Source organism: Erythrolamprus reginae, chromosome 9 (genome assembly GCF_031021105.1).
Source record: "Erythrolamprus reginae isolate rEryReg1 chromosome 9, rEryReg1.hap1, whole genome shotgun sequence".
NCBI classification, from domain to species: domain Eukaryota; kingdom Metazoa; phylum Chordata; class Lepidosauria; order Squamata; family Dipsadidae; genus Erythrolamprus; species Erythrolamprus reginae.
The window spans coordinates 24,883,221-24,908,112 of NC_091958.1; the positions used below are offsets into that span (position 1 = coordinate 24,883,221).

Here is a 24,892-nt window from a genome sequence, read left to right on the forward strand (position 1 = left end):
TATTATTTCGCACAGATAGCTGTTTAATCAGCAATGTGTCAGGCCTGTAAATCTTGGGCATTGAATCGTCTGGCCTGCCACATTTAATGCTGTGGGAAACTGGGAAGGGAGATTGTGTGAGTGAGGAGATATAGTCAAAATAGTACTCCTTTCTCTGAGAGTCAAGGCCACTCTGCCCTGCACCTGGAGGGATGTGCCTGGGAGGCATCTCCAGTTGATGCATTGATTGGACATGTGGGCGACTTTCTTTTGAGTGGGGAAAACCTGGAAGCTTTCAGATTTGGGCATTCCCAACTTTTAAGATATGTGGACATCAACTCCCACAATTCCCCAGCCAGTGTTTTGGCTGAGTTCTTCTGGGAGTTGAAGCCCATGCATCTTAAAGTTGATTAGGTTGAGAAACACCCCTCGTTTGAACAGAAGCTGTTCTGCTCTGCTTCAAAGTTTGGAAGATTGTAAATTACATTGTTGTAAGCCGCCCTGAGTCCCATGGCATTGGGCAGCCTTAAGTCAAATAAGCTACATTTAAAAATAAAATATAATATAATAATAAGGATAAAATAATAAGTGAGTGAGTGAATGAATGAATGAGTGCTTAAGTCTTGCATGGAACCAGTTGTGTTTGCAAACATCTGAACAGCCCCTTCCAAAAGCTACTGCCTTGCACTGCTCAGGAAATTCATTCCAAGTTTTGAAATTTGCATGAGCAGTGTAAGCAGTAGCTTTGAAGGTGCTGTTCAGATGTATGAAAACACAAATGGTTCTATCCCAGCAAATCCTTCAGGGTAGGAAAGAAGAAGTATAAGTCCAAAGTCACTGCATGCACTTGTATCCCTTGCTAATTCTTTTAATTTTAGCTTTTCTCAGTTGAGTAGGTCAAAAGCCATGGCATTTTTAAAAAAGCAGTGCAAAACAGCTGGATTCTGGAAATGAGCTTAGAAATCTGCTTGCAACCAGCTGTGCAGTTGTTAACTTCTTGAGAGGAGCAGAAGTTTCTTCAAGATGATAGGTGGAATGAGGAACTACAAGGTAAACAAAACCTATTACAGTGGTACCTCGAGATACGAGTTTAATTCGTTCCGGACCTGTGCTCTTAAGTCGAGCAGCTCTTATCTCGAACGACTTTTCCCCATAGGAATTAATGTAAATCATTTTAATTGGTTCCAGCCCTCAAAAAAATCACAAAGTTAGTCTAAATTATGCAAAAATACATGTTTTTAATGAAAAAATGTACATGTACATATAAATGAATAAACTGAACTTGTAAACTTTCTTAAACTTTTAAATTTACATATGTACACAGTAGCTAGCCTAATCATGTTTTTGCCTTTTTGGCTGCACTTTCTGCACTTTCACTTGGAGCAGCTCTTTTTGTAAAAAATGTGTCCAATGACATCTGCTTTTGCCTGCTTTTCAAAATGTTCCGAAAGTGAGTCAATGAATTGTCATTGAAAAGTGCTGCTGAACGACTCGTGGCTACTTTCTCTGGGTGATGTTTTTCCACAAAACTGACAACATTCTCCCATTGCGCTAGCATCGCTTTTATCTCACTGGTAGGAATGGGTTTCGGTGGTTCCTGCATCTCTTCCTCACTGCTGCTCATCTCTTGGGTCAGATCCATCTGTTGCATCTCATGGAGCGCCTTCAGGTCCTCTGTAGAGAGCGGTTCTTCATGCTCTTCGACAAGCTCATTGATGTCACCCTCGTCTACCTCCAGACCCATACACTTACCGAGTGACACAATCTCCTCCAATGGGGTGTCAGTCTCGGTGATGTCCTCGGTCTCACCCTCGGGCTCAGCAGAGTCCCTTGGTGCAACAGCAGCAGGCCACAACTTCTTCCACGCCGAGTTCAAGTTTCGCCTTGACACTTCTTGCCAGGCAAGGTCAATGATGTTAAGGCAAGAAACGATGTTGAAATGATCCTTCCAAAACTCACGCAGTGTCAAGTTGGTGTTCTCTGTTACATCGAAACATCGGCGGAACAGATGCTTCGTGTACAGCTTCTTGAAGTTGGCTATGACCTGCTGATCCATTGGTTGCAGGATTGAAGTCGTGTTGGGTGGGAGAAAGACAACCTTCACAAATTGAAATTCTTCAAGGATGTCGTCTTGAAGAGCAGGTGGGTGGCCTGGAGCATTGTCGAGCAGCAGTAAGGCTTGTAGGGGGAGTTCATTAGCCAAAAGATATTCCTTCACCGTAGGACCAAAAGCAAGATTTACCCAGTCCACAAAGAACTGCCTCGTTACCCATGCCCTTGCATTGGAGCGCCACAGGACATGGAGTCTTTCCTTCAGGATTTTGTGCGTCTTGAACGCGCGAGGATTCTCCGAATGGTACACGAGAAGTGGCTTCACTTTGCAGTCACCCGACGCGTTTGCACACAATGCAAGGGTTAGACGGTCCTTCATGGGCTTATGTCCTGGCAGGCTCTTTTCCTCGGCAGTAATGAAAGTCCTACGGGGCATTTTCTTCCAAAACAGCCCAGTCTCATCACAGTTAAAGATCTGTTGAGAGACATAGCCTTCTTGTTCAACCAGGCTAGCAAAATGCACAACAAACTCCTCCGCTGCCTTGATGTCTGCACTCGCTGCCTCCCCATGCCGAACCACTGAGTGAATGCCACTTCTTTTTCTGAACCTGTCAAACCACCCATGGCTTGCCTTGAACTCATCTGGATCTCCCGACGAGGATGGTTCATTGCTCTTCAGATCGGCGAATATCGCACGAGCCTTCTCGCTGATGACCGCCTCTGTTATTGTATCTCCAGCCAGCTCCTTTTCTTTTATCCAAATTAGCAATAACCTCTCCATCTCTTCATGAACAGACGTCCTGAGTTGGGAAATTATTGTCGCTCCTCTTGCTGGTTTAACACCTTTAAGGATGTCCTTCTGCTTCAGGATTGTACAGATGGTGGATGTGCTGCGTTGGAACTTCCTCGCAAGGTCAACAACACGAGTCCCTTTTTCGTGCAAATTGATTATCTCCTGCTTCGCTTCTATGGGTATCATCACCTTCTTCTTCTCAGCGGCCTTTTTTGGAGCCATGCTCGCTCTAAACACCGACACCACCGAGACCTCTTTTTTACCACCGAGAAAACCGGAAGCCAACTTGCCTGCAAGCAGAAAACTTAAAATCAGCCAAGTAAGAAAGTTTAGAGGAAGGGAAGGTAAAGAGAGAAAGAAAAAGAGCAAGAAAGAAAGCAAGAAAGAGAAAGAAAGAAAGAAAGAAAGAAAGGCTCAATGGACATCCCTCACTCTCTTTCTTTCTTTCTCTTCCTTTAAAGAAAGAAAGAAAGAAAGAAAGAAAGGCTCAATGGACATCCCTCACTCTCTTTCTTTCTTTCTTTCTCTTCCTTTAAAGAAAGAAAGAAAGAAATGCTCAATGGACATCTCTCTCTCTCTCTCTCTCTCTCTTTCTTTCTCTTCCTTTAAAGAAAGAAAGAAAGAAAGAGAGAAAGAAAGAAAGAAAGAAAGGGGGAAGGGACAGGAACAGAAACAGAGGAAGGAAGCAAGGAAACTTATGAAAGGGGAGAGTAAGAGAGGAAGGGAGGGAGGGAAGAAGGTAGGAAGGAGAAAGAAAAGAAGAAATAGAGGAAGGGAAGGTAAAAGAGAGAAAGAAAAAGAGAAAGAAAGAAAGAGAAAGAAAAAAGAATGAAAGAGCAAGAGAGCAAAAGAAAGAAAGAGAGAAAGAAAGAAAGAAAGAAAGAAAGGGGGAAGGGACAGGAACAGAAACAGAGGAAGGAAGCAAGGAAACTTATGAAAGGGGAGAGTAAGAGAGGAAGGGAGGGAGGGAAGAAGGTAGGAAGGAGAAAGAAAAGAAGAAATAGAGGAAGGGAAGGTAAAAGAGAGAAAGAAAAAGAGAAAGAAAGAAAGAGAAAGAAAAAAGAATGAAAGAGCAAGAGAGCAAAAGAAAGAAAGAGAGAAAGAAAGAAAGAAAGGGGGAAGGGACAGGAACAGAGGAAGGAAGCAAGGAAACTTATGAAAGGGGAGAGTAAGAGAGGAAGGGAGGGAGGGAAGAAGGTAGGAAGGAGAAAGAAAAGAAGAAATAGAGGAAGGGAAGGTAAAAGAGAGAAAGAAAAAGAGAAAGAAAGAAAAAGAGAAAGAAAGAAAGAGAAAGAAAAAAAATGAAAGAGCAAGAGAGCAAAAGAAAGAGAGAGAGAGAGAAAGAAAGAAAGAAAGGGGGAAGGGACAGGAACAGAGGAAGGAAGCAAGGAAACTTATGAAAGGGGAGAGTAAGAGAGGAAGGGAGGGAGGGAAGAAGGTAGGAAGGAGAAAGAAAAGAAGAAATAGAGGAAGGGAAGGTAAAAGAGAGAAAGAAAAAGAGAAAGAAAGAAAGAGAAAGAAAAAAGAATGAAAGAGCAAGAGAGCAAAAGAAAGAAAGAGAGAAAGAAAGAAAGAAAGAAAGAAAGAAAGAAAGAAAGGGGGAAGGGACAGGAACAGAGGAAGGAAGCAAGGAAACTTATGAAAGGGGAGAGTAAGAGAGGAAGGGAGGGAGGGAAGAAGGTAGGAAGGAGAAAGAAAAGAAGAAATAGAGGAAGGGAAGGTAAAAGAGAGAAAGAAAAAGAGAAAGAAAGAAAAAGAGAAAGAAAGAAAGAGAAAGAAAAAAGAATGAAAGAGCAAGAGAGCAAAAGAAAGAGAGAAAGAAAGGGGGAAGGGACAGGAACAGAGGAAGGAAGCAAGGAAACTTATGAAAGGGGAGAGTAAGAGAGGAAGGGAGGGAGGGAAGAAGGTAGGAAGGAGAAAGAAAAGAAGAAATAGAGGAAGGGAAGGTAAAAGAGAGAAAGAAAAAGAGAAAGAAAGAAAGATAAAGAAAAAAGAATGAAAGAGCAAGAGAGCAAAAGAAAGAAAGAGAGAAAGAAAGAAAGAAAGAAAGGGGGAAGGGACAGGAACAGAGGAAGGAAGGAAGGAAACTTATGAAAGGGGAGAGTAAGAGAGGAAGGGAGGGAGGGAAGAAGGTAGGAAGGAGAAAGAAAAGAAGAAATAGAGGAAGGGAAGGTAAAAGAGAGAAAGAAAAAGAGAAAGAAAGAAAGAGAAAGAAAAAAGAATGAAAGAGCAAGAGAGCAAAAGAAAGAGAGAAAGAAAGAAAGGCAACTCCCACTCTCTTTCTATCCCTCTTTCTTTCTCCCTCTTCCTTTCTATCTATCCTCTTCCTTTATCTCCTCTCTCTCTCTCCCTCTCTCTCCCTCCCCCCCTCTCCCTCCTCTTTCCATCTCTCCCTCTCTTGCTATCTCTCCCCCCTCTCCCTCTCTCTTTCTCTCTCTCCCCCCCTCTCTCCCTCTCTCTTTCTCTCACTCCCTCTCTTGCTATCTCTTTCTCTCCCTCTCACACGGTAGCGACAGCGGAAGGGCGGCGTTGGGCGATGCAGCCGCGGGCAACTCACTCCCTCTCTTGCTATCTCTTTCCCTCACACACGGTAGGCGGCGCGCAGCGGGAGGGTGATGGCGGCGGCAGCGACAGCCGCAGCGAGTGATAGGCACTCCCCGAACCCCCAACCCGGCCGCCCCTAAGCCCCCGCAAAGCAAAGCAAAGCAAGCCGAGCGGAGAAAAAAATCGGGCAAAATTCCGACCGCATGGCCGATTGCGAACTTCTGCGCTTGGCTTCAGGGCTCAGCTGGGAATCGGCACGGGTGGTTTAAAAGGTCTCCGCCGGCATGGGGGGCTTCCTAGCCCCCCCGAACCCCCAACCTGGGTTTGGGAGGTGCTAGGAAGCCCCCCATGCCGGCGGAGACCTTTTAAACCACCCGTGCCGCTCCCCAGCTGAGCCCTGAAGCCAAGCCCCCGCAAAGCAAAGCAAAGCAAGCCGAGCGGAGAAAAAAATCGGGCAAAATTCCGACCGCATGGCCGATTGCGAACTTCTGCGCTTGGCTTCAGGGCTCAGCTGGGAAGCGGCACGGGTGGTTTAAAAGGTCTCCGCCGGCATGGGGGGCTTCCTAGCCCCCCCCGAACCCCCAACCCGGGTTTGGGGGGTGCTAGGAAGCCCCCCATGCCGGCGGAGACCTTTTAAACCACCCGTGCCGCTCCCCAGCTGAGCCCTGAAGCCAAGCCCCCGCAAAGCAAAGCAAAGCAAGCCGAGCGGAGAAAAAAATCGGGCAAAATTCCGACCGCATGGCCGATTGCGAACTTCTGCGCTTGGCTTCAGGGCTCAGCTGGGAAGCGGCACGGGTGGTTTAAAAGGTCTCTGCCGGCATGGGGGGCTTCCTAGCCCCCCCCCCCGAACCCCCAACCCAGGTTTGGGGGGTGCTAGGAAGCCCCCCATGCCGGCGGAGACCTTTTAAACCACCCGTGCCGCTCCCCAGCTGAGCCCTGAAGCCAAGCCCCCGCAAAGCAAAGCAAAGCAAGCCGAGCGGAGAAAAAAATCGGGCAAAATTCCGACCGCATGGCCGATTGCGAACTTCTGCGCTTGGCTTCAGGGCTCAGCTGGGAAGCGGCACGGGTGGTTTAAAAGGTCTCCGCCGGCATGGGGGGCTTCCTAGCCAACCCCCAACCCGGGTTTGGGGGGTGCTAGGAAGCCCCCCATGCCGGCGGAGACCTTTTAAACCACCCGTGCCGCTCCCCAGCTGAGCCCTGAAGCCAAGCGCCCCCCCCCAACCCCCAACCCGGCTGCCCCTAAGCCCCCGCAAAGCAAAGCAAAGCAAGCCGAGCGGTCGGGGAAAATTCCGACCGCATGGCCGATTGCACAACCTCCCGACCTCGCTTTCCCGACGCCGTTCGTCCCCCCACCCACCCCCAAGCAGAAGCCAAGGACCCCCACCCCCAAACAGAAGCCAAGCGAATGCTTACCAAGTTGGAGTACTGTACTGTACTGTACTTCGAGCAGAGACGAGCCGGGCGCTTCCTTGCCTTCCTTCCTTCACCGAAAGAGTCAGGGAGGCGAGGCTCGTATCCCGGATATGAGCTCGTGAGGCGAACGGAAATGACGCTCCCTCCCAAGCTCGTATCTCGAGTAGCTCGTAAGTCGAGCTGCTCGTAAGTCGGGGTTCCACTGTATTGGCCCAAGGCAGATTGCACAAGAGTTGTAGGAAGTGATTCCAGAAGTGGGAGTTAATATATCATAGGAGTCATGAGGGATTGACTGTTCCTGACCAGCATGTGATTAGACTTAATCCTTTGAAGACAGGTAGTCCTTGATTCAACAACCATTAGTTTAGTGCCCTTTCAAAATCATAACAGGACTGAAAAAGCTTGACTTGTAGCAATAGCACTTGGACTTGTATACTGCTTTACAGTACTTTACAGCCCTCTCTAAGCGGTTTACAGAGTCAGCATATTATCCCCCAACAATCTGGCTCCTCATTTTACCCACCTCGGAAGGATGGAAGGCTGAGTCAACCTTGAGCTGGTCAGGATTGAACTGCTGGCAGTCGGCAGAATTAGCCTGCAGTACTGCATTCTAACCACTATTGCAACATGGAAGGGAAGGGAGGAAGGAAGGAAGGAAGGAAGGAAGGAAGGAAGGAAGGAAGGAAGGAAGGAAGGAAGGAAGGAAAGACTACCACTTAAACTTATACAGTGGAACCCCGACATAAGAGCTGCTCTACTTAAGAGCAACTCGAGATAAGAGCTGGGAGGGGAGAGATATTTTTGTTCTACTTACAAGCCCAAATTCGAGATACAAGCGCCAAGGAGCTGTCTCCTGAAGCCAAACGCTAACTTCCGCGTTCGGCTTCAGGAGACAGCTGCGAAGCGGCGCGCGTGTTTTAAAAGGTTGCAGCCGGCCTGGGGGGCTCGGGGGGGGGGCTTGCAGCTTTCTTTCTTGCTCTTTTTCTTTCTCTCTTTTACCTTCCCTTCCTCTATTTCTTCTTTTCTTTCTCCTTCCCACCTTCTTCCCTCCCTCCCTCCCTCCCTTCACTCATTCCTCTCTTACTCTCCCCTTTCATAAGTTTCCTTGCTTCCTTCCTCTGTTCCTGTCCCTTCCCTCTTTCCTTCCTTCCTTCCCACCCTCCGTCCATTCATTCACCCATTCCTCTCTTGATCGCTTAAAGCCGGTCCCTGGTGCAAAAAGGGTTGGGGACCTCTGTCCTACAGGATTGGGTGGCAGAGAAGTTGAACATATGTAAATTTAAAAGTTTAAGAAAGTTTACAAGTTAAGTGAAAGAAACTTCATTATTCATTTATATGTACATGTACATTTCTTCATTAAAAACATGTCTTTCTGCATAATTTAGACTAACTTTGTGAGTTTTTTGAGGGCTGGAACCAATTAAAATTATTTACATTAATTCCTATGGGGAAAAGTCGTTCGAGATAAGAGCTGCTCGACTTAAGAGCCCAGGTCCGGAACGAATTAAACTCGTATCTCGAGGTACCACTGTATATCACTTTACAGTGCTTTTATAGCCCTCTCTAAGCGATTTACAGAGTCAGCCTATTGTCCCCAATAATCTGGGTCCTCATTTTACCCTCGGAAGGATGGAAGGCTCAGTCAACCTTGAGCCTGGTAAGTGTTGAACTTCTGGCAGTGGGCAGAGTCAGCCTGCATTACTGCATTCCAATCACTGTAAATGATGGATGGATCAATGGGAAGGAAGGAATGAGGGATGGAGGGAGATAGCAATAGCACTTAGGCTTATATACTGCTTCATAGTGTTTTACATCCCTCTCTAAACAGTTTACAGACTCAGCCTCTTGCCTCCAACAATCTGGGTCCTCATTTTACCCACCTCGGAAAGATGGAAGGTTGAGTCAACCTTGAGCTGGTTATGAGATTTGAACTGCTGGACTACAGCTAGTAGTTAGCTGAAGTAGCCTGCAGTGCTGCACTTTAACCACTGCACCACCCTGGCTCTTAGCCTAGCAAAGTATGAAGATTGCTCCACTCGTTAGCACCCCGTTAGGGCTGGAAAAAAGGCAGAAGATCATTTGTTAGGCAAGCACAGAAGATCTCTTCACTCATTAGCACCCATTAGGGCATTAGAAGATTGGTTGCTAACAAAGCACAGAAGATGCTTCATTGCTAATTAGGGCTGAAAAAAGGCTCAGCGGATTGTTGGAGAGAGCAGCAATGAAAGAAGCAGACAAAACAGGGAAAATTACATTAGCACCTCATTAGGGCTGAAAAAAGCTTAGTAAAAGCTACCTTTGGAGTATAAGACGCACCCAAATTTTCAACCTCTTTTTTGGGGGGAGGTATATATTATACTCCGAAAAATATGGTAGTCCTGGACTTACAATTGTTTGCTTAGTGACTGTTACAATGGTGATGAAAGAAAATGACTTATAACTGGTCCTCACTCTTGACCACTATTGCAACATCTCTAAAGTGGTGTGAACAAAAGTAGGGAGCTTGGCAAACCAGGATGGATTTATGACCATTTGCAGGGGTCAACATGATTGCCATTTAAGATATTTCCCAGCCGGCTTCCAACACACAAAGTGGGGGGGAGGAGAGCCAGTTTCACTTAACAACCACATGATTCACTTAACAACCACATGATTCTCTTAACAACCACAGTGAATCGCATTGCAGCTGCTGCAAAAAAAGGGTCATACAATGGCTTGCAATTAACTGAACAACCTTCTTGCTTAGCGATGGGAATTGTGACCCCAATTGTGGCTGTAATTTGTGGAATACTGTACTACCTGTATCTCAGGAGAGCATCCGCTTGGGAGTGGCTGCTGTAAACCCTGGCTCTGTTGGAATGACATCTCACTTTGGCAGGGACAACTTGACAGCTTTGTTCCTGGGACGTCATTTCCACTGCAAACCCTCTGGAAGGGTGTTGTGATTTTCAAGCAACTGACATGCACGTGTCAATCCTCCGTTTCTCAATCTGTTGCCTTCGGAAGCTGAGAAGGAGTTTGATAAAATTATCCCCTGGTTCTAATTAGCCACAGAACAGCAGGGCCGGTTTATTAACTGTACGGATCGGACTGGTGCCAACTGCGCTTGCTTGTTTTCTTGAAGTCTTTTCATTAATTTTATTTATTTATTGATTAAATTTGTATGCCGCCCCTCTCCGCAGACTCGGGGCGGCTCACAACAGCAACAGAAAACAATATATAATACAAATTCAATAATTAGAATGCTAAAAACCCATAATTTAAAAAACCCATAATTTACCCAACTACTTAGCATCATCAACATTAGAGAGGAGGAGGAGGAGGAGGGAGACTGTGTGGCCCTTGGTGTTTTCGGAGCTCGGTTATTTTCTTGCAGACCTATTTCATTACCCAAACTAGGTAACATCATCAGTGCTAGAAGAGAGGGGTGCTTGCAGGGGAGGGGGGAGGAAGAGGAAGACCTGGACTCTGATTGGGCAATTTTGACTCAGATGACAGGATGGGTCATAGTCCCATTGTGTGGGATGAATTTGAATCTGTGACTCCTGAGGAAGTGGACAAGGCAGTAAGAGCGATGAGTTCCTCTACTTGTGTGTTTGACCTGTGTCCCTCCTGGTTTCAGCCAACAAGGGTGTGAGACGAGACTGGCTCCAGGCGTTAGTTAACATGTCCTTGAGTGAGGGATCCTTTCCACAACCATTAAAGGAAGCAGTTGTGTGACTCCTTCTCAAGAAGACTTCCCTGGACCCAGGTGAACCCTTGTCTAGTCTCTAACCTACTCTTTGTAGGGAAGGTTGTAGAGAAAGTGGTGGCACTCCAGCTCCTATGGTCATTGGATGAAATGGATTATCTGGACCCCTTTCAATCTGGCTTCAGGCTTGGCTACGGAAACTGCTTTGGTCACACTGATGGACGATCTCTGGCGAGCCCAGGATGGGGGTCATTCTTCCATCTTGGTGCTACTTGACCTCTCAGCTTCTTTCGATACCATTGACCATGGTATCCTTCTGCGACGACTAAGAGATTTGGGGCAAGGAAGCACCATGTTATGGTGGTTCTCCTCCTATCTCTCCGGTCGATCTCAGTTGGTGTTAGAAGGAGGACAGAGATCAACCCCGCCTTCTCTGTGGCGGCCCCGGCCCTCTGGAACCAACTCCCCCCGGAGATTAGAACTGCCCCTATCCTCCTTGCCTTTCGTAAGCTCCTTAAGACCCACCTTTGTCGTCAGGCATGGGGGAACTGAGACATCTCCCCCGGGCATATACAATTTATGAATGGTATGTTTGTATGTATGTGTGTTTAGAAAATGGGGTCTTTTAAATATTTTTAAACAGTAATTTAGATTTGTTGTAAATTGTTTTCACTTTGTTGTGAGCCGGCCCGAGTCTGCGGAGAGGGACGGCATACAAATCTAAATAATAAATAAAAATAATAAATGAAACCAATGTCATCCAGTGATTCAGGGTGAGGTATCAGCAATATATAATACCCAGTTATATATCTCCACCCCGCATCAATTCAGTAAAGCAGTGGATGTGATGTGCTGATCCCTCTAGGCTGTGAGGGTCTGGATGGCAGGCAAGAGGCTCAGACTTAACCCAGACAAGACCGAGTGGCTGTGGATATTGTCTTCTAAAAATTCCTAAAGACTATGTCAACTGTCCATCCTTGGCTCTTGGGGGAGGAGAGAAATTGTCCCCCTCAGAACGGGTTCGAAATTTGGGTGTCCTCCTAGACTCACAGCTAACACTAGATCAACATTTGACAGCTGTAGCTAGAGGGACCTTTGCACAAGTTCGTTTGGTGCACCAACTTCGACCCTACTTGGATCGAGAGGCACTCCTCACAGTCAATCATGCCCTTGTCACCTCACAGTTAGATTATTACAAAGCGTGCTCTACATGGGGCTACCGTCGAAGAGTGCTCGGCGACTAAATCTGGTTCAGCATACAGCTGCGTGAGCTGTTGTGGGTGCACTTAGGTACACCCACATTACACTCCGCGAGCTGTACTGGCTCCTGATTGGTCTCTGATCCCAATTCAAGGTGTTGGTCATTACCTCTAAAGCCCTAAATGGCTTAGGGCAGACTATCTTTGAGACCACCTTCTGCCACATAACGACCGGTGAAATCCCACAGGGTTGGTCTCCTCCGGGTCCCGTCATCTAAACAATGTTGGCTGGTGGGCCTGCTCACTGATGTTCTTAGCTACTTTAGACTACTGCAACGCTCTCTACATGGGGCTACCTTTGAAAAGTGTTCGGAAACTTCAGATCGTGCAGAATGCGGCCGCGAGAGCAATCATGGGCTTTCTCAAATATTCCCATGTCTCGTCAACACTCCATGGCCTGAACTGGCTGCTGATCAGTTTCCGGTCACAATTCCAAGTGTTGGTTATGACCTATAAAGCCCTACATGGCATTGGACCAGAATACCTTCAGGACCGCCTTCTGCCGCACGAATCCCAGCGACCGATTAGGTTCCACAGAGTTGGCCTTCTCCGGGTCCCATCGACTAAACAATGTCGTCTGGCAGGACCCAGGGGAAGAGCCTTCTCTGTGGTGGCCCCGGCCCTCTGGAATCAAGTCCCCCCAGAGATTAGGACTGCCCCCACCCCTTGCCTTTCATAAACTCTTGAAAACCCACCTATGTCGCCAGGCATGGGGAAATTGATATACCCCTTGGCTGTTCCTCTTTATGTTTGATTTGTTTGGATTGCATGATTGTTTCCTAACAGGGGTTTTAAATCTTGTTTTTAGTATTGGATTTGGATTTGGATTTTGTATTGTCTGTTGTGAGCCGCTCCGAGTCCTCGGAGAGGGGTGGCATACAAATCTAAGAAATTATTATTATTATTATTATTATTACTACTACTACTACGACTACGACTACTACTACGGGTAATGAAACATGTGCATGAAAATAGCCAAGCATAGAGAGCACCATGACAACCCTGAGCTACAAATATTCTCCTTTATTAATAATAAGGATGGATATAAAATCTGAAACGGAATCAGAAAGTTGATGTGAATCAGCAGAATTTCACCTTTTTGTTTCTCAAAGCAATGTTGCACTTGGGCTGAAGAGTGTCTCCCTCTGGTGGTGCCTTTTGGTGGTGCCTTCTCAGCCAGAAACACGAGATTTGGCCGTTATTCCTGTGAAAGCAGATTTTAAACGTAATCCGAGTGCTGCTAACGCCTCTATATTTCATTTCCATAATATGAAGAAAAGGAACTTGGCAACCGCAGGTTTTGAGCCTGGCTGTTTCTTGGCAGCCTCCAGCGAACATGCAACCTTTCCTGGTGCCAATTGGGAGAAATCATTGCCACGGTTCTTTCCTTTGGCTTTCGGAGAAAACGGGGCTCCAGGCATTCGCTGCCAGCAATTCCAAAATGAATTTCTTTGCTTTGTTTTCCAGTCTCCTCTCAGCCATGACCTCATCCTTAACCTGACTCAGGACGGAATCAAACTGCTATTTGATGCTTTCAATCAAAGACTGAAGGTAAACTCATGGTCCAGAAGTTACAATTGTCTCTTTCTCCACATCTATCAAAAGGGATAACGCACGTTGGTGGTGTAAGGCTATCGCAAAACCGACACCATGTTCGGAGCCACAACCGTGCAACTCTGTCTCCACGGCTACTGCTTCTCCCCAGTACAGTGGTACATCATGATACGAACTTAATTGGTTCCAGGAGGAGGTTCGTAAGGTGAAAAGTTCGTAAGACGAAACAATGTTTCCATAGGAATCAATGTAAAAGCAAATAATGCCTGCAAATCCTTCAGGAAAATCCCAAACTTTAGAAGGGAGGTGAACAGAGGGCAGGGAGGAGCAGCTAAAGGGGGTGGGTGGAAGAAGCAAGGCTAGGCTACAGGGTGAGTGGGAAGGAAGAAAGGCAAGGGGGGCGCCCCTCCCTTTTCTTTCTTCAAAAGACACCCTTTCAGTGCCTGTGCAAGCACGCTATTCTCCTACTTTTTAAAATGCAAACTCTTTCCCCCTCCAAGCCGCCCCTCCCTTTTCTTTCTTCAAAAGACACCCTTTCAGTGCCTGTGCAAGCACGCTATTCTACTTTTTAAAATGGAAACTCTTTCCCCCTCCAAGCCGCCCCTCCCTTTTCTTTCTTCAAAAAAGGGGAAAAAAAGAAACCCCTTCATCCCAGCAGCAGCGGCTTGGGTTCGTAAGGTGAAAATAGTTTGGAAGAAGAGGCAAAAAAATCTTAAACACCGGGTTCGTATCTCGAACGGTTCGTTAGAAGAGGCGTTTGTAAGATGAGGTACCACTGTATTTATGTCTTGTGTGTTCACGGGGCTGGCTGTTGCTGCTGCAATGAGAATGATAGAGGCTTTTGTTGGTCTTGATTTAATGCCTTGGTTTTAGATTCCCTGTACAGCAGGGGTCCCCAAACCTGGCAACTTTAAGACTTGAGGACTATGCTGGTTGGAGAATTCTAGGAGTTAAAAGTCCACAAGTTTTAAAGTTGCCAAGTTTGAAGACCTCTGATCAGCAGCGGGTTCCTATGGCTAAAGCTCATAGGTAGGAAAGTGAGGACAAATAAAGGGAAATACAGTAATACCTCATGATACGAACTTAATTGGTGCAAGAAGGAGGTTCGTAAGACAAAAGGTTTGTAAGATGAAACATTGTTTCCCATAGGAAACAATGTAAAGTCAATTAATCCGTGCAACCAAAAAACCCCCCGCAAAAAAACGGCTTTCGGCGACTGCTGGGAAGCCACGCGGCTGTTTTAAAAGGTGACAGCCGGCCTGGGGGGCTTCCCAGCACCCCCCGAACCCGGGTTTGGGGTTTGGGGGGTGCTGGGAAGCCCCCCAGGCCGTCTGCGACCTTTTAAAACAGCCGCGCGGCTTCCCAGCAGTCTCCGAACGCCGGTTCGTAACTCGAAAAAAGTTCGTAAGAAGAGGCAAAATTTTTCTGAACCCCGGGTTCGTATCACGAGTTGTTCGTAAGATGAGGGGTTCGTATCTTGAGGTACCACTGTATTTCTTCACCCAGAGGATCCTTGGTTCATGGAATTTACTTCCAGAAGAGATCGTGACAGCTATCAGCCTGGATAGCTTCATGGCAGGATTAGACAGATTCATGGATGCCAAGTGTATCAATGGTTATTGAAACGGATGTCCAAGTGCTGCCTCTATGTTGGTTGAGGCAGGCAGAGTTCCCTTGACTACCATTTGTTGGGGGTCAAGGGAAAGGAAGGCGGAAAATTGGTTTTGCAGTTTTTTAGACTGATAAGATTTGGCTTTGGCTTTCTGCACTGAGCACTCCTGTTAATGTTATATGTAAATGAAGATTCAATGATCCATGACAAAAGTACCATATACAGTGATACCTCGTCTTACGAACCCCTCGTCATACGAACTTTTCAAGATACGAACCCGGGGTTTAAGATTTTTTTGCCTCTTCTTCCGAACTATTTTCACCTTACGAACCCGCCGCCACCTCCGGACTTTCCGTTGCCGGCAAAGCATCCGTTTTTGCACTGCTGGGATTCCCCTGCTGGGAGTCCGGAGGTGGGGTTTCCCATGGAGGGGAGCCTCAGGGGAATCCCAGCAATGCAAAAACGGGCGCTTCGGCTGGCAAAAGGGGTGCGTTTTGGGCTTGCACGCATTAATTGCTTTTCCATTGATTCCTATGGGAAACATTGTTTCATCTTACGAACTTTTCACCTTACGAACCTCGTCCCGGAACCAATTAAGTTCATAAGACCAGGTATCACTGTATTTCGGCATATAAGACACACCTTAGTTTTTGGGGAGGAAAATAGGAGGGGGGGAAACCTACCTACCAGGTATTCATCTGGCTAGCATCCTTAGTCTGGTCAGTTTCAGCACATTATTTTATTCCTGGCTAGGGCGGGGAATAAAATCTTCACCGGGAGTAGCAATGAAAACAAGCCTGGAAAGACTTAGGGCACTTAGTAACCAAAAAAATCAAATTAATTAATATAGTACAATATAACAAAATCACCCCCTGTCCCAGCAACAGCAGGTCACATGAGTTTACATTAGATCACGTTAATGGGCTTCAGCCTGCTCTGGATTCCCCATGCCACCTGGCAGAATCAGGTCTTCAGCGCCTTCCGAAAGAGTGCTACAGTGGCTGCCATTATAATCTCTGGGGAAATGATGTTCCAGAGAGAGGGAGCCACCATGGAGAAGGCCCTTCTTTGTTCCACCAGATATGCCTCCCTTGGGAGTATGACCCACAGCATTCCCTGCCTCCCTGCTCCAATGTGTTGGGGAAATAACCTGGTCCCAAGCCATGAAGGTTTTACAGTTTGTTTTTCATTTTTAGGTGATTGAAGTTTATGACTTGACTAAAGTGAAGTTAAAGTACTGGTAAGTAGCCAGACGGTCTCTGCAATGGCCATGAAAAAAGACTTATTGAGACATTTTCAATTCCGCTGCAGCTGGGCTGTCTACAGCAGCGTTTCCCAACCGGTGTGCCGCGGCACACTAGTGTGCCGTGAGACACGGGCAGGTGTGCCGTGAAGCTTCTAGGGAAGCTCCAGCTGGGCGGGGCGCTGCCGGCACCAACCTGCTGGGCCCCAAAGGAGGAAGGCAGGAAAAAGGAGAGCTTAATTCTTCCGTTCCGCGTAAGGAGCTGGGCGTTGGAGTTTGGGGTGGGGAGCGATGAAAGTGCGGAGGCCGGCTCCGCGGCTGCCCCCACCCCCAGTGCCTCCGCTCCCCTCGCGCCCCTGGCTTCTTGCCGCTGACGCCCGCCCGATCTGCCCCTTTCTCCAGCTCCTCCCGCAGTGGTGGCTGCAACGGCGGCGAGCGCTCGGAGAAAACCTTCTCACAGCGGAGGTCGGAGAAGGTTCTTTGGAACGTCGGGGGTGCGTGCATGCGCGCGCCCTATCCCCCAGCCAGCCTACCCAGAAAAAGCTTTGCCGGCCTCCGCAGAGAAGAAAGGAAGAGAGAGAACGAGAGAGAAGGAAAGGAAGAGAGAGAAAGAGATAGCAAGAGAGACAGAATGAGAGAGAGGAGAAAGAAAGAGACAGCAAGAGGGGGGAAGGAGGGAGAGAGAAAGAGAGCAAAAGAGAGAGGAAGGAAGGAAGAAAGAGATAGCAAGAGAGACAGAATGAGAGAGAGAGAGAGAGAAAGAAAGAGACAGCAAGAGGGGAAGGAGGGAGAGAGAAAGAGAGCAAAAGAGAGAGGAAGGAAGGAAGAAAGAAAGAGATAGCAAGAGAGACAGAATGAGAGAGAGAAAGAAAGAAAGAAAGAGACAGCAAGAGGGGGAAGGAGGGAGAGAGAAAGAGCAAAAGACAGGAAGGAAGGAAGAGAGGAAGAAAGAGATAGCAAGAGAGACAGAATGAGAGAGAGAGAGAAAGAGAAAGAAAGAGAGACAGCAAGAGGGGGGAAGGAGGGAGAGAGAAAGAGAGCAAAGAGAGAGGAAGGAAGGAAGAGAGAAAGAATGAGAGAGAGAAAGAGACAGCAAGAGAGACAGAATGAGTGAGAGAGAGAAGGAAAGAAAGAAGGAAACAGCAAGAGGGGAGAAGGAGGGAGAGAGAAAGAGCAAAAGAGAGAGGAAGGAAGGAAGAGAGAAAGAAAGAGATAGCAAGAGAGACAGAATGAGAGAGAGAAAGAAAGGAAAGAAAGGAAAGAAAGAAAGAGACAGCAAGAAGGGGGAAGGAGGGAGAGAGAAAGAGCAAAAGAGAGAGGAAGGAAGGGAGAAAGAAAGGGATGGAGAGAAAGAGGGAGGGAGAGAGAAATAGAGCAAAAGGGAGGAAGAGAGATTTTTTTGTCCAAACCTTTTTGCGCCCCCCCCCCCCCCCGCTCAATGTTCCCCAGGATTTTGAAAATGTGAATAATGTGCCGCAGCTCAAAAAAGGTTGGGAAACACTGGTCTACAGGAAGAGTGTGTTAGAGGAGAAAGGATGATGGATGCAATTATGCAACCAAATTCCTGCCTTTTTTTAATGTACACAGGGGTCTTTAAATTTGGCCAACTTTAAAGCGTGCAGACTTCAACTCCCAGAATTCCTCAGCCAGCATGGGTGGCTGAGGAATTCTGGAAGTTGAAGTTTGCACGCCTTAAAGTTACCAAGTTTAGAAACTCCTGATGTACACCATAAAACTTCAGTCAGATGCTTGTGACTACATATTGCACGTCCTGCTTAGCTAATCAGGATTTTGAAGATCGAGAGATGGATGCATATTGGTATCCTAGACCAGTTTGCTTGGCACCTGAGTCTGAGAGTGAAGACGATGAGGAGTTAGGGACTGAAAGCCAACCAGAGGCTGTAGCAACCCCAGAGGTGTTATCCAGTGATTCTGGTGATGATATAGAACCAATTATAGACGCAAGAGTGCATAGAACTATGACCAGGCAGGATTATTTGAGGGAAAAATGGTCTTTGCTTTAGCTCTATAGAACACTTGGCCACGCCTGGTGGCTATATAAGGGAAAACCTTGTGAGAAATCAGCATTCGCTAGCTAGGGAATTCTGGGAGTTGAAGTGCAAATATCTTCAAGTTGCCAAGGTTGGGAAACACTGGTCTAGACAGAATACTACCGAGTTGACATTTTGGACTCACCCTGAGGACATTGCATTTCTGAAGATACTTCTTTGATGGAAAATGGTTTGGAAACTGGTTTGCTTCAAAAGAACCGTGTCTTGTCTAAAGCATGCTTAAAAAGGAATAAAAGATCAAAAAAGAGAGAATAGAGTTTACAGATTGTATCCTCTCTGATTTGGCACAGTGTAGAAGAATTTTGAGTTGTCTCAGAGGAGGAAGCCAGATAATTTGATTTTTTTTTCAGATAGGAGCTTATTTTATTTTTTTGCAAAACGTTGGATAGCTGCTGTATGGCTGCTTGCCTTCTTAATTTATCTGAGAGAAACATTTATTAAATCAAGCGTCATTTTTTCAATCTGACCTGGGGCAAACAGTCCCTTAGAAACTGAACAAGTAAACAAAGTTTAGGTGTGGGTTTAAAAAAAAAATAATGCCTACCTTTGATGGGGTTAACCAGCAAACCCCAAAATTGTATTTAATGTCAGTTTCTCGTTGCATATTTGGTGCAGAATGATGGTTTATTTTCAGGATGAAACGTGGCCTATTTGAAACAGCCTTTAGGACAAATCAGCATTGTGTGGCATTGGGCATCCTGGTTGATTCCTTATTGCAGTGTTTCCCAACCTTGACAACTTGGAGATATTTGGACTTCAACTCCCAGAATCCCCCAGCCAGCAAATGCTGGCTGGGGAATTCTGGGAGTTGAAGTCCAAATATCTTCAAGTTGCCAAGGTTGGGAAACACTGCCTTATTGGGTTACCATAAGTTTATTGTTAAGTTCTGTGTCACAAAATTCACTCCCTGGTGTCTTAGAGCAGCCCTTATCTTTCGGTTGATCTGAATCCGCCAAATTGTTGGGATAGGATTTGTGTTTCCCACGCTGATCTTCCGAGGGAGAAATAAAGCAGGTCAATTCTGCCACGTGCTATCCCATTCTCCACATCCCATTGTGTCGATCTTGCTGGAAGGGTGTGTCTGTACGTGTGTGGAAATGTGTGGGGAAGGGACACACCTGAGAAAAAGTTTGACAGTTTTGAAAGACATTGCAGCAAAAGAATCTAGGTATGTGGAAGAAATAAATGAGCTTGGTTTAATTCAATAAATATGATTGAAATCAAGTCAATTTAAATCGTGATTTAAATCACTAGTAAAAAAAGGCTTGATTTAATTAATTAATTAATTAATTAATTTGTATGCCACCCACCCTTGAAAGACTCAGGGCAGTTTACAACAATAAAATAGCAAAAACAGTGTAAACAATTAAATTACAATAACAATAATATAAAACCCTATTAAAATAGCAAAAACAGTATAAGCAATTTTTGTTGCAAGTCTCAGGTCAAGGGCGGCATAGAAATCTAATCTAATCTATCAATAAATAAATAAATCACAACAATAACAATAATATAAAACCCTGTTAAACCCTCACTAATACAATCATACCATGTCATAGTTCCCAGTCAAGTCTTATTTAGGCCGGAATTAAAGTAAATTATGGTAATGCAGCAGTGACACCAGATGAGGGACGTGGCAGGCAGCAGGTGAGTGGATGCCCGGTAACAGGCTCTGCCATGATGGGTCTGAAATGACAGGTGCTCTTTAATATTATATTTATTAGCTGCTTAGAAGGTTTCACTTTCATTTTTACTGCTTGCCCTTCCTCCTCGCATTTAGAGCCTGTCGATAGATGCATTTCTCTCCAAACAATCCTGGAGTTTGTAGGCTACATAGATTTACAAAAAAATGGGACAAAGAAATATTCCTGCACTTTGCTTTGTGATTTATCTCATAAATTTATCATTTATCTCATAAATTCTCTAGCTATGCTGGCTAGAGAATTCTGGGAGTTGAAGTCCACAACTCTTAAAGTTGCCAAGTTTGAAGATCTCTGGATTTGGGCAAGGTAGTTGATCTCGGTTACTAGTTTTCACGCTGCTAAAAATAGCAAAATTCTAGTTTGTTAGGGTTGTGGGAATCGGGGGGAAAAGAAACAGTGAAAATAAAAAGATTTTCAAGCAGTTTGTGAATGCATGGGTAGCTTTGCGTTTGACTGATTAGGTTTTAATCAATCTTTCTTTTTTCCCTCCAGTGGTGTTCATTTTAACTCCCAGGCTATTCCTCCTACCATTGAACAAATTGATCAGTCTTTTGGAGCCACCCATCCAGGAGGTGAGTTTCGGACAGTCAAAAGGGTGAAAATCTTGCTTGGCAGCTCATGTCCAGAAGAACCCTTTGGTCATGTTAAATTAGATTCGAATTCAGTTTTTTATTATTACAGTCATAGACCAAAACTAATAAAAACACTTAGTGAATACACAATCAAACATTGTAGGATAAAATGATAAACAACAGATAAAATCCATGATAAAATCCAGTCTATCAATTATGCATTGTCAATACTACTAAAATTACAATCCATAAGATGTGAGGTTTATATTCAGTTTGATACTACTGTATTAGGGAAAGGAATAAACAAAGTTGTCATATTTGTCGTATAAATTAGCTAAGGTGTATTAAGCACTTAAAAGCTGGCCACAAATGGTATACGTACGTACGTATGTACGTACGTACGTACGTACGTACGTACGTACATACATACATACATACATACATAAGTGCTCCATCACTTATCAAGGAGAGACCCAATGTGTGCCTTCATCACAGCGAGATATGTACATCTTTTGTATATTTACAATGGGTCAATTTTGGTTGGTCAGGCAAAAGTCATGAATTTTGTAAGTCATTTGTCTCCAGATGTCCAGGAACCTCAACATCTAGCGTGCCTTTGCTGACTTGGGTGACAACCAACTTTGGATGGTCAATGAACTGCTGTAAGTCAAGGACTACATTTATCACCCAAGAATCTGCTACTAGGATCAAAGAGATACTAAAATGTTTAGATTCTAAGAATCTGAAACGGTTCTTGGATGTTCTGTTTTTCATTATTATTATTATTATATTGATGGTCTTTGACTGTAATAAAGGTCTAGTCTCAGAGTGCAAAAAACAACACAATGGACAAACCAGAAATATGTTTTTCCAAACCTCCAGTTTGTGCTATTTTTTGCACTCTGGAGTTTCAGGAAGCTTCCTTAAACCCCCTGGAGTGCAAAAAACAGCACAACAGCAAAGCGGAAGTGCATTTTCCCGAACTTCCGGTTTGTCTGTTTGGGCATTTTTTTCATCTATCAGGATTCAGAAAGGCCTGTGCGCATGTGTGTGTGGCAGCACATGTGTGTGTACATGAGTGGGGGGGAGGGAAGGGGTGCATGCATGTACATTCCTGCTAGCATACCCACACACCCCACTTTTGCCACGTGAACCAAAAAAAGTTCACCATCACTAACCTATACCATCTCAGACAAGTGACTGTCCAGTTTCTTCTAAAAAACCTCCAATGATGGAGCACCCACAACTTCTGGTGGCAAACTGTTCCACTGGTTAATTGTCCTCACTGTTAGGAAGCTCTTCCTTAATTCCAGGTTGTTTCTCACCTTGATTAGTTTCCAACCATTGTTTCTTCTCCTGCCTTCTGATGCTTTGGATAATAAGTTGGCCCCCTCTTCTTTGTGGCAGCCCCTCAAATACTGAATTGCTGCTATCATGTCACCCCTAATTCTTCTTTTCTTTAGACTAGCCAGACCCATAATCTGCAGCCATTTGTTTTAAATGTTCATTATATGCCTCAAAATAGTGTAAATGATTCATACCAGGAAAGCACCAAAGTTGTTGGGAAGGGAATTTGCATGGCGGCTTGTGTGTTAACAGGGTTTTCTTTTTCCTTGTCAATAACATTTAATTGCTCAATTGCTTGTTTGTCTTAGTCATCAAACTGAAGGTTTTACTAAAAGGTGAACCATCCAAATTACGCAGTTACTAAATTTGTATACTGTTCCTTGCAATAGTAACAGTGTAAATATCAAACTGAAAATGCAAAAAAAAAAAAGAAGCTCTAAATATTTGCCATTCACAATTATATAACGAATCAAGCTGATCAACAAAAAAAGGATTTAAAAGCCAGGATGAAACAAAATATATCCAAATAGTATTTGTGCAAGACAGGAAGTCAAGACAAAGGTTTGAGTTCACATCAGAAACTTATCCAGGTAATCCTTGGCTTACAACCACTCATTTGAAGTTACAATGACACTAAAAAAGTGACTTACGACTGTTTTTCACACATACGACCATTGCGGCATCCCTGTGGTTAGGTGATCAAATTCATAACCTTGGAAAGGGACTCATAGTTACGACGCTTGCAGTATGCTGGGGGAGGGGAGGTGTCACATGATCCCCTACTTTGACCTTCTGACAAGCGAAGTCAATGAGGAAGCCAGGTTTCATTTAACAGTTGTGCTACTAACTTAGCAACTGCAGTGATCCACCTAACAACCCGTGGCAAGAAAAGTCGTAAGATGGGGTTAACTCCCTTAACAAATGTCTCGCTGAGCAACATAGATTTTGGCCTCAACTGTGGTCAAAAGCCAAGGACTGCATTTATCCCTTTATGCCTCCTATCTCGTTTCTTAATTCTGTTGTATGGTTCTTTGTGTCTTTTCCTTGTTTTCTTCTTATTATGAGGAATATCCGGAAAGTAAGGTTACAAGGGACGTAGCTCTCGTGGGGAATGTTCACGGGGGAAGTTGGTGTTACTATCATGTAGCAGGACGCTAGCGGAAGAGAATGAGCAGTGACAGTGGTCAGTAGATCATCGACTGGCATTCCGTTTCCTTCCAAACATAGAAACATAGAAGACTGATGGCAGAAAAAGACCTCATGGTCCATCTAGTCTGCTCTTATACTATTTCCTGTATTTTATCTTACAATGGATATATGTTTATCCCAGGCATGTTTAAATTCAGTTACTGTGGATTTACCAACCATGTCTGCTGGAAGTTTGTTCCAAGCATCTACTACTCTTTCAGTAAAATAATATTTTCTCATGTTGCTTTTGATCTTTCCCCCAACTAACTTCAGATTGTGCCCCCTTGTTCTTGTGTTCACTTTCCTATTAAAAACACTTCCCTCCCTTTAACATATTTAAATGTTTCGGCCATGTCCCCCCTTTCCCTTCTGTCCTCCAGACTATACAGATGGAGTTCATGAAGTCTTTCCTGATACGTTTTATGCTTAAGACCTTCCACCATTGTTGTAGCCCGTCTTTGGACCCGTTCAATTTTGTCAATATCTTTTTGTAGGTGAGGTCTCCAGAACTGAACACAGTACTCCAAATGTGGTCTCACCAGCGCTCTATATAAGGGGATCACAATCTTCCTCTTCCTGCTTGTTATACCTCTAGCTATGCAGCCAAGCATCCTACTTGCTTTTCCTACCGCCCAACCACACTGCTCACCCATTTTGTGACTGTCAGAAATCACTACCCCTAAATCCCTCTCTTCCAAGGGCGAAGTGCACGCTGTAATGCGCTACCTGAATGCTGAGGGCATGAACCCTGCTGCGATGGGTGCCCAAGATGCTCAATGAAGCATACAAAATCGATAGAGTCACTGCCACCCGAGAATTTCATGACCATTTCGAGATTGAAGGCGAGGCTTTTCTCAACTGTATAGTGACAGGAGATGAAACTTGGGCTTATCACCCTACTCCAGAGAGCAAACGTCAATCAATGCAGTGGCGCCATGCCCATTCTCCTTCAGCCAAAAAATTCAAAACTCAGCAGTCGGCGAGAAAAATCTTGGGGACCCATCCCGCACAAATCTTGGGCACATATCACAGCAGTGTTCATGCCCTTAGCATTCAGATAGCGCATTACAGCAAGCACTTCACACTTGGAGGGAAACGGAATGAGGATGCTCATCTATAACCTTCACCACAACGCCAGTCAATGATCTACTGACCACTGGCACTGCTTGTTCTCTTCCACTGGTTTCTCCCCTACACGACAGTAACACCAACTTCCCCCACGAACATTCCCCACGAGAGAGCTACGGGCCTTGTAACCGTACTTTCCAGATAACCCTCGTTTATAGCCCCATTATCATGTCTAGCCAAGCAGGTTAGGTAGGTTCTGCTGCAACTGTAGAAACTTGCAGATCCTGCTTGAGCTGCGTACCACAGAAAACAATGCCCCAAGAATCCAGAAAGAGGAACATCTAATTTTTCACTCAATTAAAAATGCTGACTGTGATCTCATGAAAAATTGCCTTCCCTCGTGTGTGTTTTTTTCACTGGGCATTAACCGGTAGAATAACTTGCCTTCAGAAGTTGTGAATTCTCCAGCACTGGAAGTTTTTAAGAGGAGATTGGACAACCACAGGTCTGGGATGGTATAAGGCAGTGATGGTGAATCTATGGCACATGTGCCACAGATGGCACATGGAGATACAGTAATATCTCATCTTACGAACTTAATTGGTTCGGGAAGTAGGTTCGTAAGGCGAAATGTTTGTAAGACGAAACATTGTTTCCCATAGGAAACAATGTAAAAGCGATTAATGCATGCAAAAAGAAAAAAAATTGTAAAATGGCGCTCTGCTGGGCGCCGCCGCCCGGCTATCACCTTTTAAAACAGCCGGGGGGCTTCTTGGCATTCTCCTGAACCCGAACCCAGACG

The 24,892-nt window shown here is 45.3% G+C and overlaps 1 protein-coding gene across 1 annotated transcript in view; it reads left to right on the forward strand.

Moving 5' to 3' along the window:
• The window catches only part of LOC139171963 (phagosome assembly factor 1-like), an 80,956-nt gene that overhangs the window by 31,930 nt on the left and 24,134 nt on the right, over positions 1-24,892 (forward strand). Inside the window, 3 exon segments of the mRNA XM_070760513.1 lie at positions 13,199-13,282; positions 16,094-16,137; positions 20,408-20,487. Of these exon segments, the coding sequence (XP_070616614.1) occupies positions 13,199-13,282; positions 16,094-16,137; positions 20,408-20,487 (208 nt within the window).